A 15,176-nucleotide genomic window follows, 5' to 3' on the forward strand; every position below is an offset into this window, starting at 1 on the left:
GCCGAAGGAAAAGTAAGCTCTTATTAAATTCGTATGATTGATTGCTTGCCCTAAGAACAAGAACGAGACAAGGACAATTACATATGAGGGACAGGAAAACAAACAAATAACATATATGAACTATGAAAGAATAAACAAAAGTACTAATGGTGAATACACAAATAAATACAGAAAACGTAAAAAGGAATAAATTAACAAGAACTGAGAGCATCATGGTAAAATTGATATTGCAAAATGAAGACGATCGAGCAGGGTAGGGTGTGAAAAAGCTATAGCATTGTGGGAAAGGTTCTTATATATGTTTACGGAAGAGGTTAGTGTTTTCAGTGCACGTTTAAAGGATTCAATAGTGGGTAGGTGGCGAACGTGGAGAGGGAGACAGTTCCATTGTTTCGCTGCACAATAGCTAACATTCTGACATTGTATTGTTCACCCAGATTTGGGGGAATAGGTTTACCCAATCATTATAGAGGTGTTCCCATTCATCCTAGGGATCCGCCCCGACCATTCCCTTCCCCATCTACCAACGCTGCCCCTCCTCCAACCCCTTCTTCCCTGCTGGTCACTGCAAATACGCCCTCAGATGATATAGGCTTTCCTACCAGCCCCTTCCCCATCCACCAACCCCTGCCCCTCTGCCTCTCCCGCCTCTTTATATTACCGTCTCTCCTACTCCCACAATAGCTATATATATATACTTTCCAGCTGCAAATGCCCCCTGAGCAATGAGGTTTTCCTGTAATACGTGTACAAAGAAACTAGCCTGGTGGTCGAATTACAAGCAGAGGAAAGGTGTCCTGCTAATCATGTCATTCCACCAAATTATGTTTTTACGTAACACTATTCATCTTTTTTAAAAAAAGCAGGCCTCGATCCGCGACTCACTATAATTATATCTATAGTTCGCCTAACGGTAGAACCGGCCCGTGGTGACAGCTACTCTGCTGAGTGTCCCTACCAACTTTTTTTCTGGCGTCCAAGCCGGCCTCTACCATAAATGGACAGGGTGGACTTCGATCTGGGATCGTATAAATGTAGGGAAAGATATGTCGATATATGTCTTTTTATGTGGTCTGTAAAAGAATATTAAATTGCCCTATACAGGGAGAATTTTTATTTTTTATAGTGATTATATACTCTGTAATTTAAGTTACCAGCTGAAACTCTATCCATTTATTCTTATTTTCCCAACTTAATTTATTTGTTTACAAAATTATTTGTATTTCGTGTATAGTCATCACAGTTTCTCTGGTGATAACTCTGATCCGGATGATGCCTAAGGGAGGCCACTAGTTACACTCGCAGGATTTTGATTGGCTGAATGGTCTTCGGTGGCGCGCTTTACAACCGAAGTTTTGGCGTCAATCATCAACCGATCATTCTTTCTTTAAATCAAAGACATTTACTGAAAAAGAAAAAGACAGACATGCTAGGGAAAGGTCCGTGCATTGTTTCTGGGATAAACGGTGAAGGTAAAAGTCAAAACTTTTAAGACTTCAATGCATAATTTGAAGATTAAGTTAATTGCGCTGTGAACAGAATACGACGTACGTATATAGGACAGAATTAAAGGTGTCCATGTACAGTGTGAACTTGCTACTGCTGACAAGCAGTAAGCATAATGTATCCACGGTTGAATTTTTAATCATGGAATAGAAAGTTTTGTGCGAATTCATCGCATAACTCAACTTGGATGCGTACGTGTGCGCGCGTACTCTGTGTTTGTGTGTGTGTTAATTGATGCCTATATTGTCCGCGGTATAAACTTTTAGAACCACTGCACAGTGAAAGGGTTGTACCATCTGATATACACTCCAATATTAAAGATACTAAAAATGAACCACGACAAACTATAAAAGAAAGCTAAATCGGAAGTTTGTTTTTTAATTATTCTAAAAGTAAGATTATGCACAAACCACAACAAAGCTGAAAAATTGATAGGGAAAATGGTCATGAATTTTGAAAAGAGTTGTAACTGAGGAAACAGTTTAATTGGTGTTTTAAGGCACTTATCTGACATGTTCTTACTGTTGCTTAGCTGTCCAATAACTCCCATGGATCAGTATCAGAAAAGGAAGTTGGCAGCAATTATGAGCAACCATGCAAATTAAAGCTCTCGATCATACTTAGGTTGCCTTCCATCTGTAAAACATACATTTTCTCCTTTTGTATGTGTCATTTAAAGTAAAGACTATTTTTTCTCTTATTCTGGTTTTTATTATATACTGCGGATTTTTTGTTTCAGAACTGTCAGTGACAGTGACACCAGATTGGCTGAAAGGAGAGAAAACATATAAAGTAAATATTTATCATATGAATGTTTAATAATAATAATACAGTGAACTCATATTTTGCCATATCCTGGTTCTATGGGCAGGCTCATGGCATACACAGACATACATGGACACACACAACATAACAGATAGAATGCCATATGAGATGAAAGATATGTAGCCAGAAGAAGTGCCCAGCTTGCACAATACATAGAGAAAGAAAGTAGCATGCATAAATCTGTAAAGTCTAAGTGTTTGCTTTTTAGAATGTTTCCTGGGCCTCATTTTTTTCACTCAGTAATAAACGTGTGGCCTTGTACATTCATTCATCTCTCATCTTTTTTTTCTTTTTTTCTTTTTTTTTTTTTTTTGACTGTCTTCCAGACTGTGGCAGTTGAAGGAAATATAGGATGTGGGAAAACTACTTTTTTACAATACTTCAGATCAAGGCCTCGTGTTCATGTGAGTTTACGGATATACTTTTGTTTGCAGCGTGTTGACATTCTTTCTCACGAGGCTTTCGTGTGCAAATGAACATGTGCACACACACACATATATATACACTGTATATATAGTCTTGAATGAATACAGGGACATGAAGTCACATAATTGAAAGTTATACCATATGGTTATACAGTGCTATTGTGACCGGTCCTAGATATATATTTGCTTCAATGAAATGTCTCTTTTTAAATAAGTTCGATTGTTAGTGGCTATAGGAAGCAGAGTGTGATTTGGTAAATCAGGCTTATTTTGAGATCTTATCATAATTAGATAATCTCATAACATGCACCCTCACAAATATTGCTCAAGGTAGAGTATTATTCAATTGTATAGGATGTTCTCAGTACTTTTTTTAATTTTTACAGATTCTTCCAGAGCCTGTAGAAAAGTGGAAAAGTTTAAATGGATTCAACTGTTTTGTAAGTATCCTATCTTTGATTTTGCAATAACTCTTTTTAAAGCAATTTTTTCCTGTTTAACATGTCAGGGTAATATACTGTTACATTAGTATTACATGTTTTATTATTCTTATGTTGGCCTGATTTTCAGGATATGATGTATAAAGACACAAATCGTTGGTGTTCAGCTTTTCAGTCTTACGTCGCATTCACCATGCTTCAACTTCATGAAGAAGAAGAGGTATTATTTATTAATTTCATTTTGTATAAACGAGAACAGCACTGTTGGTACCTTTGAAACTTGGTCCTTAGTATTACATTTGGGGATTTATGTGTACGTTCACTATGTTAAATAAGGCATGATTAGACGATGTTGACAATAAGGTTTATATTTTTTGTCACAGAAACATGGGCGCATCAAAATGATTGAAAGATCTGTTTACAGTGCCCGAAAGTGCTTTGTAGAGAATCTTTACCAAAAGTGAGTCCATAATTTAATAAGTTTGTTGAATATGTTGAATTGAATATTTGCAGATTTTTGTTAATCATTTTTTTTCCTGAAGATTGTCATTGTTACAGTCTTCTTAAAATTTAAATTTCCTTTACTTTTTAGTAATTTGGTGATTTACATATTTATATATACATATTGGTGATGTGAAAATACATATTTAGATGGGGTTTTGATTTTTGTTTTCAAGACAACAGCAGCACCAGTTTTACTTCACTTCTAAAATCTCTTTTTTCCAGGGGTCTCATGTCAGACTTAGATTACACCATTCTTCAAAAATGGCATGAATGGTTGAGCAAAAATGCAAATATAGGTGTAGATCTCATTGGTGAGTATATTATTCCTGTTTTGATATTTAATGTTCTCCCCCCAAAATTTTTCTTTTAGTCTTTTTATGTAGACCTGTCTATTCCTTGTTTTTTGTATCTGCCATCCAGTGTCTTGTGACTCATTTCTTCTGTAAAATGTTTATATTATAGTTTACCTAAAGGCTTCCCCAGAGACCTGCTACAACAGGATTAAGAAGAGGAATCGCTCTGAGGAGTGTGACATATCTTTGGTTTGTATTGCAGAACTCTTTCTCAGTTCTTCAATATAGATTATTCTGGTGCTTTGAAAGTTTGCTTCAAAAATGAGTATTTCTTGTGAACCTAAAGCAGGAAAAAAGTCAGATTTGGAAATCGATTTAGTTATGTTGTCAAAGTAACAGCAAGGATGAGAGCTGGGAAATGTACAAATCTGGTAACTCCTCTCAAATATAATGTCGTTTTGACATTTTATGTTTGTTGTTATGTTCATAGGTTAGTATCTTGAGAACAGAAGGGGGTTATTCACTTATTTTGAAATAACCCATGCTCAAACGGATCATTTCAAAGAAAAGGTTTTTTTTTAAAGAACATAAACACAGAGCTAGTCAAATGAAGAGAAGCTGAGAAGAATCACAGTTTTTATAGCATAATAATTATGTAAATATTTAATATAATTTTCTGAAAAACCTATTTAATTGTTGGAGATAATATTTAATGCATTTCTTACTACCAGGATTATTTGAAGGATTTGCACAGACTACATGAAAACTGGTTAATACACAAAAAATGCGGGCCTCTTCCCGCTCCTGTTCTGGTATGTAAAAATTGATTTTATATAGATTTTGTTATTCTGATAGTTTGTAAGGTTATTTTTCAAACAAGAAGCATGTAAATCTGGGGCATTTTTTTCCAATTAAAAAATGTTCCATTTTGCATTTGTTTTCTAGACAAATTTTATGTATAATCCTGTCAATGAAATATTCCACATTTTCTTTGTCTATCAACAGACCATTGATGTTGACTGTCCACTAAGTGATGTTACCAGAAAAATTGAACAACATGCCCCTGCTATTCTTTTTGAGAACTAAAAAGCTGTTGTCAGGTGTTTGTTTTTTAAAATAATTTTCTTCATAGGATGCACATGTACTTCTTGTTCCTAATCACCCTCAGTGGAGCATAGGGCGATGCACATGTATGCTGCTTCCTTATTGGAGAGTATCCCACATTTTAGATTGACAAGCCAAGACTTCCACAGAGCTTGTGGGAAGTTTAGGTTATTTTGGTCATTAGTGTCCAGCACTTCTTTTAGAGGCCACTGTGATGGAGGGAAAGTCTGAAGAACACTTGCTTAGTTTCAGATGCACTGCAGGTCTGGCTCTGAAATTTGTTAAGTCTGTTAGGCCTTACAAAAATTCCCATTTAGGCCTGGGTACAGATGGTAGCCTTCAGCTCTGTGGTAAATGGGATGGTCTACTGACCAGAATGTTTGAGGGAGGTGTGCATGCATGTGGTGGAACTGAAATTCAAGCATATAGGTTCTGCATTAGTAGATAAGTGCCTAAATTGTTATCTTTGTAAAGATGGTTGAAGGATGGATGAGGTATTGTTGAAGCATTCTTGAAGACCTGTGCTTCATATCTGTAGTTGGTAGTGCATTTGATGGTGTTGAAAATCTTCATTTTGGTTACCAGATGTAGATTCCACATCACTCGTTGCTCATCATACCTATTTTTCCACCTCACTCACTGACAGTCATAAATGTAGATCATTTTTTACTCCTTCAGTTTATCTCTTTATCCTGATTCAGAAGTCTTAAGTAGGTGAGGCCACAGGCGCATCACTTCACCGCGTGCACGCTTATAAGAAAGTTTGTTTTAATCAAGTGTTAAGGTTCAATTTTGTTTTAGACAGAAATTTATAAAAATAAACATTTAATCAACATTATAGTAGCTACATGTTTTATGAAATTTAATTGTATATAAAACATTTATATAAAGTACATTTCTGTACAGATTTTTATTATCTTTTTTATTCATAGTTTTCAAGATTTTATTCATGAAATACGAATGCTTAAGCATATGTAACATTATTATTATTATTATTATTATTATTATTTTTTTTTTTGTTGCTTGTGGTTGTGAAAGATAGAATAAACCTGTGGACTGTAAAATATTTTAACGAATTTTTATTATGATCTTGCTGGTGAGCAAGGCTGCTTTCACAGAGGTGTACTTGCTGTAACAGTTACCAACATACTTTTTTTCATGCCTCATGAAGATCTTTGTGGGAACAGTTAGATATACTACCAATGATGTGTGATATAGTTCAAGTCTAAGGGTATGACCATCTAAACCAGTGGTTTTTAACCTTGTTTGAGGCACCGAACCCACAAGTTTCATATGCACATTCACCAAACCCTTCTTCAGTGTCATCACAAATTGTGGGTGTGTCTTGACCTCTGTGGCGGAGGCTCCATTGAACCCCTGAGACCGACTCACCAAACCCCTAGGGTTCGATCGAACCCCGGTTAAGAACCACTGATCTAAACTATTACAGTTAAAGAGATTACACTCACTGCTTGCAAATTGCCAAAATCTTTCCAGAATTCATAGTTTGGAATCTGCTCTATGCCTTTTGCTCCAAGAACAAAACGTTGGTAAAGTGCTCCAGCTATAAGATACACAGCTGCCACACAGGAAAATCTGCAAAAGTTTCCAACAAATTATTAATGGAGATGTCTCACAATAATCAGACCACTTTTACAGTTTTAGATATGTATTTTCCAGAATTATTGCAAAACTACTCACACAATAAGTACAATAGATCCAACGCTGAGTGATTTATTCTGTTTTAACTTCACAAACTTCTGGATGGGCTAGTTCAAATAAGTAGTAGCATCCTTCAGTCCGATTCTTGCTTTCTTCTATTATTTCCAATGGATTTGTATTCTTGAACAATAAAAATGTTGAAAAAAGTCAAAATCTGTAGTTTAAAATTGGAGGGGGAAAGGGGCAGATTGGTGTTTTATGCCAAGCCAGCAACTATGGCTATATCATGACAAGGCATCCAACCCTGTAAACAGATGCTACATACAGAGAAATAACAGCATGCCCTAGACTAGTTGAACCCAGGACAGCCAACCTTCACTTTATTGGTGACAGGTGCTAGCTGTTGTGCCACTGGGCTGCCCTGCAGTTTAAAATAAGCAAGGATAAAGAAAGCACATGATTAATAAGAATGGAGACAAACATAACAGGTCAGTAAAGATTACCAAAAATATGAAGATGCAAGTAACAAATAAGCATAGAAACATCACTGTCTTGAAAGGAGATTCATACGCCAACTTATTAACAAAATGGGAATTTATAAAAATTCTAATAACACTATATAAACTATTTCTGATAATACTGGTTCATGTTAAATGTTTCTGTGGTTTTTAACTAACCACTTTGAAAGAACATAGCTCTGCTAAGATTCAAGACTTTTCTTCAAAATAAATGCTCATCTCATTCTACTTTTGGGGCTCAAAAATTGCATAAAATATATAAACCAATTAACCTGTCACTTTAAAAAAAACAAAAAAAATAATGCATGACTGTAAAATAAGTATGCGAGTGTAAAACAAGCCCAACCAATTCAACCTACTCAAAAAAAATTTAACATCAAAGTTTCATATGATGGTCACTTCTTGGATAAAACAGTATATTCAAATGACTGGATCTGATGTTCTCAAGGATGACACTTGCATGGACTGATTCTTTCCTCCAGACTAAATTTTACATACCCAATATCTTTGTTAAAACTAACAAATATTATAGATTTTAATATTATTTCTTAAGTTTGAATTTGTCTTTGAAGAACCAAGCAAAATTATTTATTTATCACCATTGTAAATGAATTTGTTATAACAATAATATGCCAATATAATAATAAAATACATTCTGTATTTTCAACATTTTAAGCAACTAGATATGAAACAAATGATTCTTACTTAACCTACATGTATGTTTTTATAGCTGGAGTTGGATAGGTAGGCATCTAATAAATATACAGAAAGGCATATTAATAGTTTTTAAAAAAAACTTACATCTGTTGCCTCTGGGTCACAGGTGATTAAAATAACAGCTTTCCGCTTTTCGCCATTACAGTGGAAGTTATATTTTTCTCCTTCCAGGTATTCAAGGTAGACCCAGTTTTCTGCATACATTCATATCCAAGAATAATATAACATTCACATTTATGCTCTCCTTCTCTCACACACACATGCACACTCTTGGTCTAGCTAACCCAAAAGACAAAAAAGGAGTGTTATGAATTCCAACTGAAAACAATATATTAGGTCAAATATCTGAAAAATACAGTGATTTAGTGCTTTGAATTTACATTTTCTAATCAAAATATTAAGTTTTAATGTCTTACTAATGAAAGCCTCTCAAAAGCAAAAATATAATAATAAATTAATATGTAGGGGTAATGATTGGTGCATAAAGATCATTGCCTTGTAAAGCCTATAATATGAACATTTATTCTCAAAGTAAACATCAGCAGCTACACAAACTGTTTAGAAGGTATAAGCAGCATATAAGGGGAAATAACTCCAGAATTACAGAAAAATGTTTACATACTTCCTGCTTTGATGTCAGTTTTGTCGTATTGCCCGATTTTCACTGGCTTAGAATCTGATAAAGGATTGCGGTGTTCATCTAACTTCTGCTGCCACACAGCTACAGTACTGCCAGCATCAGGTGGATTTTCCATTCCACTAGTACAAATACCCACGCTGTACAAGTACTCATCATCTTTCACACTATACCTGTGTCATAGAGAACATGAAATCTATGACAGTAGCAATCAACACAAAGTGCAACATAAATTTAATTCTATCAACAATGAATCTATTAAAGGGAAGCTTTCTTTTTTTTTTTAACCATAGTAAGTGTATGGAATGTATGGAATATACACAAGCAATGTTATCTGAGTGTCCCCCATAAAGTGTTTATAAGGTAGTTAGAGAGATTAAGTATAGTGGAGAGTGATGTTCTTTATATGAAACTTTTAATATGCTGTATGGCATCTTAAAAAGACTTGCAAGCATATGCAGTGGTTGATGATGAAAAACATGAGTTTAACTAGTCAGAATGAGTTTTTGATCAGGTGGACTTATTGCAGAATGCATTATGCCTACTCAAAACAACAGAAATGGCATTATCTGATAAAACACATTCAGGTTTATTAAATGTTAAATGCTCAGTACCCCACACCTCTCCATAGATTCCAAACTTTATGTTGGGCCTCGACAAGCATTAGCTAAATGCTCAATACCCACGCCTCTATAAGCTTTAGCTAAATGAACATAAACAAAGACATGAAAAGGAAAGGGTCAGAAGAGAAACATTTCTATCGACTCTTTGATATTATAGTGATTTAACTTTAAAACATTTCACAGAATTATTTGTCTACCCAAAAAAAAAAAAAAAAAAAAAAGAATAGGATTTTTTCTGGTATTCTAAAAAAAATAGATCTTGCTAAAACTTTAAAAGCCCTACTCTCTCTATATATCAGTGTGAATTGATAAAACAAAAAGCAAATTAGGTAAATCAATATAAAAATAATGAAGTTTATTTAATACAAAAATTATATGTGGAAGAGAAAGGCAGCTCTGCATATGTCATATAGATATATCTGAACTGTAATCTTAATATATAATTATAAATAATGTTGTTAGTGTCTTTGCACTTATTTTACTTTATAGATGATTAGTAGCAAAATTGTTTTCATAACTATCTGTAACCTATATCAGGTATATTTCATTATATACAATATTTTATTGTTTGTTTCCCAGCTATTCTTTATGTCTTCTATTACTTGTCTGTATAGTTGCTTTGTCTCCCACCAAGAGCATGCTTCTTTGTGAGCATGATCATAAATTATACAAATCACACATTTATTATTGTTATTTATTTTAATCATTTAAACCACTATAAACTCTTGAAGGTAAAATGCTACATATTTTGAAAGCTTATTTTCTCAAAGCATTTTAAACATCAACATTTTTAAAGTATAGAAGATGGTATGTTTAGCAAAACAAATTGGAATTTTTGTAGTTGAAGAATTTTTTCATGCATCAACATTTTGGGAAGAAAGAAAAAAATGTCTTTACTTTTTGTTGAATTCATTGCACAAGCTTGTGGCAACAACAAACAAATAGACAAATAACTATAAAAGGTATAAAATAAAAATGGTGTAGCTGAATATTTAAAACGCATGTGTAAAAATCTCTAAATATAATGTAAGCTTACTCTTCCTATCACCAGAACAACGACAACAAATGGCCTCAGGAGTTTTAGTTATTGTGCAGCAAAATAATGGAACTTTCTCCCTTTCCATATCCGCCCTCTACCTTTTTCACACCCTTCCTTTCGCAATATCATGTTACTTTCAGCTGTTGTTCTTGTTATTTAGTTCCTTTTGTGTTTTTTTGTATTTGATTTTATTCTTCATTAGTACTGTTGTTTATTCTTTTGTAGTTCATATGTTATTTGTTTTCCTGTCCCTTATATGCTGTCCATGTTTTGTTGTTGTTTTTAAGTGCTGAGCATAGGAGTGTGAGTATGCGCTTTACAAATGTTGCATTTATTATTATCATTATTATTATAAGCATAGAAACAAAAAAAGTATGTTGTATAACTTTGTCGTCTGCTTTACTCTAGAATGTCTTCACCACTGATTTGGTATGACGATATTCTCCAAAATCATAACAGAAGTTGTTTTATGATATCTGACAAGAAAAATAAATGTTGTGATGAAGGCTGAAATGTTTGGCATTCTTAAAGATTTCAATGGACAGTAACTACAAGATAAAACTCACATTGATGTTATGCAAAAAAAATCTAGAAAGGAAGTCATGCATATTTCTCATCCTGATATGATGGTCGTTCCAAGCACAGAAACATATTAACTTGGTTTTACCCCAAAAACACTTCAAGTAATGATCATGTAATAAATTATATCTTCTGTTAGTAAATGACTCAAAGTTTATCATGACAATGACCAATATGTGTATCTTACAGTTAAGACAATTTACCATGAGAATCTGTTTGACAGTGATCTTTTAATTTACTGATAACTGCAACTTAAGTCTTTTTTTTTTTTTAACTACTTCTGAAAAGAATTAACCAGAATTTTTAATAGCAAATGATGTTCATTTATATTCTGCAATAGGTATAGCTGGCAAAGCTTCTAATCAGAGATGTCTTGTGGCGTTTCTATGTATGAAAAATTCCTATCAATTCTAGACTGTGCAACAACAGATAATGGCCCCATCTCTCTAGTCCAGGGGTGTCAAACACCAGGCCCGCGGGCCACATCCGGCCCGCCAGGAAATTTTACCTGGCCCGCGAAAGAATTTTAGTAAATCATTGTTAATGGCCCGGCGACAAGTAAAAGGCAAACAACAGAAAAGTTCCCGTCGAGGACAGCAAGAGATGGGATGAGTTTAGTGAAGTTTGTACAGACCACCAATTACAGTGCAGTGGTCAAGTTACCACCGCTCCTGTTGATGACCAGAAGGGATGGTGAAGGCGGGGCCCATAAATCTGACCTGTGACACGCGACACCCTGTCCTGAACACGGGTTCGCATTGCTTTTATCGGTTTTGTAGCGCGCTCGGTAGACGGAAAGAGCCCATGTGTAGCTCGCTCCAAGCTCCACTGCTCGCTACACACGGGTATATCCGAGAGTTGCCACTTCTCAGCGCAACGCGGTCACCGAGACAAGCGTAAACGGAGAGGCAAACAAATGCAATAAAACAAAGTAACACAAACTCATAACATATTTACATTTTGTTGTCATATTTACATCTTGTGATCATCTTCTGCGAACACTTATTAACAAACTAAAACGCTATTTGCTCATTGTAGCTCTATTTTTAAGAATGGTTTATTTTTGTCTGACCATTGCAGTAAATGTTCATTTTTTTCAATCCTTGCTATCTTTGGCTCAGTTTTCTTTTTTTAATCAAATATTTTGCGCTTGTCTCGGTGACCGCGTTGCGCTGAGAAGTGGCAACTCTCGGATATACCCGTGTGTAACGAGCAGTGGAGCTTGGAGCGAGCTACACATGGGCTCTTTCCGTCTACCGAGCGCGCTTTAGAACCGATAATAGCAATGCGAACAGGGTGCCGTGGGTCGAAGATTTTTAGTACCTGTTAGCTTCCCTGAATCTGTCCGAGATCAAAGGGTGACTAGGGGTAACCCACGTGTATGACACAAAATTAATAACAAAAAGTTTAGTTTTTTTACTGTGCAATAAAAAGTTATCGGACTTAAATAATAACCTTCGGCCCGCCACCTTGTGTACGATGTGAGATTTGGCCCCCTGGGTAATTGAGTTTGACACCCCTGCTCTAGTCCCTGAGGGCAACCCTTATCTGAAACGATCCTGTCCAAGATCAAACAATACTGCTGATTTTAACCTAATGGAGAGTAAATCAAGAACACTAAAATTGTAAAACTGAAAAATAAATGACAATACTTTATAGCAATCAGTTATAAATACTACGTACAATCCAACCTAAAGAGATCAACAACATACAAGAGCCATCACCCTGACGTTTACTTTTTAACGTTGCACTGGCGTCTGCATAAAAGCATATGACTGGGGCTCAATATAAAGTATGTCGTACCTTCTACCAAAAAGAGGTTTCAGTTTTAGGTAAGCAGCGGTTTCCTTCGACTGATTGTGAATCAAAGTGCACTCCGCCGCTGTGCCCGATTCCAACCAAAAAGCCATCAGTCCGACGACAACAAGATTGAGCGGAATCATGATTAGTGTGCTGAGTAACTTCAGTGCTGAATAAATAACGCACGTATAGTATTTGGCATTGATGTTGTTTCCACCTTGCTCCTGTCAGTTCAACCCGGAAAAACACGTTACCGGAACGGCATACGTGCGCCGTGCCACGCCATTGGATAACGTCGTGAACCTGCACAAGGTCGTCGGGTATCCAAATAAATTGAGACAAAACTAGCCGAAGGAAAAGTAAGCTCTTATTAAATTCTTATGATTGATTGCTTGCCCCTAAGAACAAGAACGAGACAAGGACAACATATGAGGGACAGGAAAACAAACAAATAACATATATGAACTATGAAAGAATAAACAAAAGTACTAATGGTGAATACACAAATAAATACAGAAAACGTAAAAAGGAATAAATTAACAAGAACTGAGAGCATCATGGTAACATTGATATTGCAAAATAAAGACGATCGAGCAGGGTAGGGTGTGAAAAAGCTAGCATTGTGGGAAAGGTTGTTAGGAGTAATGTTTACAGAAGAGGTTAGTGTTTTCAGTGCACGTTTAAAGAATTCAATAGTGGGTAGGTGGCGAACGTGGAGAGGGAGACAGTTCCATCCTTTCACTGCACAATAACTAAAATTCTGACATTGTATTACTCACCCAGATTTGGGGGAATAGGTTTACCCAATCATTATAGAGGTGTTCCAGACCGCTGCTATCTGGGAGCACATTTTTTGTGAGGGTGGTGTCCAACTCCTTTCCCTTGCTGCCTTACCTTCCTCATCCCTCTATCGAATCTATGTAGTCAGCTACCTTCTAACAGCTTTTCGAACTGGGTGCCTTCGGTATCGGACTCCAGTTCTCTCGCTACTATATATCTGCTTTCCCAAGTTTTGATTACAGCAAACATAATTTATTCATTACTTCCTTGACTGGTCTGTCATCTGGTAACCATGCTGGTCCGCCGAATCGTTGAGGGAAACCTAAGAAGCCAACATCAGTGATGAAGTTCTACAAGAAATGACCAGTCTTAGTTTGCCAGCCAGCTCTTTCTCTGTCCACCTCGGCGTTGACCACCATCCGCGACACCCGGAAACGGAGGTTCCCATTTTGTGGTGGTTGGTCCTATGGCCCAACAACTTACTCCGCTTCACTGTTGTCAGAAGTATTAGTATCATGAAGGAAATTCGGAGCAATTTTCTTAGGCGCTAGGTCTTAAAAGCTTAGATTTTCCTCCCACCCCTCTTCCTGTATATTAGCATGCAGTATTCGCACTGCACCCTCAGATCAGGGTTACAAGGACGACATCAGCGTTCGTCAAGATTTGGCACATCAGCACCATTAGTTCTGCTTCAAATCTTCGACTGTACGAATCCCTCACACAGTTCTTTGCTATGGTTGCGATACATATATTATTTTTTTTGTTGTTGCTTGTGGTTGTAAAAGATGGAATAAACCTGTGGACCGTAAAATATTTTAACGAATTTTTATGATCTTGCTGGTGAGCAAGGCTGCTTTCACAGAGGTACTTGCTGTAACAGTTACCAAAGTACTTTTTTTCATGCCAACTGTCCTTTCCAAAATGCATACAGTTTGACCTTAAGAAAGCCTTTGACAGCATTTACAGAGATAAAATTTGTTACTATATGTAGATATCCATTTTGGTGCGATAGATGATGTGTGTGATGTGTATCAGACTTGAACACTCTAGACCAGACCTGGGCAAAGGCCGGCTCTCGGGCCGCATCCTGTCTCTGACCGGCCCGCCCGCTAGCCCGCCAAGCCAGTATATATACATGTACTATATATACAGTATTGGGTAAAACTGAATTAATTATATTAGTCCGGCCCTCTTAAATCATCCCAATTTCTCATGCGGCCCCTTGGTAAAATTAATTGCCCACCCCTGCTCTAGACCTAGGGTGATGATGATGATTGATGATTGATGATGATTTGATGATTGATTGATTGATGGATGATGATGGATTGATGATGATGATTGATGGATGATTTATGGATGATGATGACGATGGGGTTTTATAACCTACAGCTCGTGGATGACATCTGTCCCGCTCATTTACACCAGACACAACATAATTTCAATTTTAGTGCCATGATTCTGGCAAAACTGCTGTATTCTGACCTGCAAGATTTTATATCATGTTCAGTGCGGCCCTTGGTCAAGAAAAGGTTGAGCACCACTGCTCTAGACTTCTCAACAGATTAATGTGTCAGTGATGTTCAACAGCACACTGGGCAAGAAAATTCCACTATGCCAGACCAGAGGGGCTGGTGGCAAGACAAAAGCAATGATGCCTAACATTGAAAATAGCCACAAATTATCAGCCACAGATAACCTTGGTAGTGCTGTCAGAAATGACAAAA

General features: G+C 36.2%; 2 protein-coding genes across 3 annotated transcripts; one reads left to right on the top strand and one right to left on the bottom strand.

Annotated features, from left to right (window-relative positions):
- The first annotated feature begins 1,314 nt into the window (after positions 1–1,314).
- Positions 1,315–5,900, top strand: LOC112556370 (deoxynucleoside kinase-like). 2 transcript variants are annotated; one of them, XM_025225317.1, is made up of 10 exons: positions 1,315–1,472; positions 2,246–2,298; positions 2,658–2,735; positions 3,143–3,196; positions 3,327–3,416; positions 3,580–3,656; positions 3,923–4,011; positions 4,163–4,242; positions 4,725–4,805; positions 4,999–5,900. In XM_025225317.1, exons 1-10 carry the CDS (start codon positions 1,322–1,324, stop codon positions 5,077–5,079), a joined length of 834 nt encoding a protein of 277 aa, XP_025081102.1. In that variant the 5' UTR covers positions 1,315–1,321; the 3' UTR covers positions 5,080–5,900. The 2 variants fall into 2 exon arrangements, with proteins under 2 accessions (XP_025081102.1, XP_025081103.1); XM_025225318.1 differs by lacking the exon at positions 3,327–3,416.
- Positions 5,901–6,159: 259 nt separating this feature from the next.
- On the bottom strand, positions 6,160–12,947 carry LOC112556373 (cation-dependent mannose-6-phosphate receptor-like). Its single transcript, XM_025225320.1, is given in 6 exon segments — positions 6,160–6,693; positions 6,799–6,837; positions 6,839–6,939; positions 8,079–8,188; positions 8,617–8,804; positions 12,676–12,947. Coding segments are annotated over 6 exon segments (738 nt in total). The 5' UTR covers positions 12,816–12,947; the 3' UTR covers positions 6,160–6,533.
- Between the last annotated feature and the right edge of the window lie 2,229 nt (positions 12,948–15,176).

Source organism: Pomacea canaliculata, linkage group LG2 (assembly GCF_003073045.1).
Source record: "Pomacea canaliculata isolate SZHN2017 linkage group LG2, ASM307304v1, whole genome shotgun sequence".
NCBI classification, from domain to species: domain Eukaryota; kingdom Metazoa; phylum Mollusca; class Gastropoda; order Architaenioglossa; family Ampullariidae; genus Pomacea; species Pomacea canaliculata.

Coding starts and splice junctions, on each gene's coding strand:
- LOC112556370 (XM_025225317.1), top strand. CDS start 1,322: ATGGTCTTCGGTGGCGCGCTTTACAACCGAAGTTTTGGCGTCAATCAT. Junction 1,473..2,245: donor TTCTGGGATAAACGGTGAAG/GTAAAAGTCAAA, acceptor TTTTTGTTTCAG/AACTGTCAGTGACAGTGACA. Junction 2,736..3,142: donor GATCAAGGCCTCGTGTTCAT/GTGAGTTTACGG, acceptor TAATTTTTACAG/ATTCTTCCAGAGCCTGTAGA.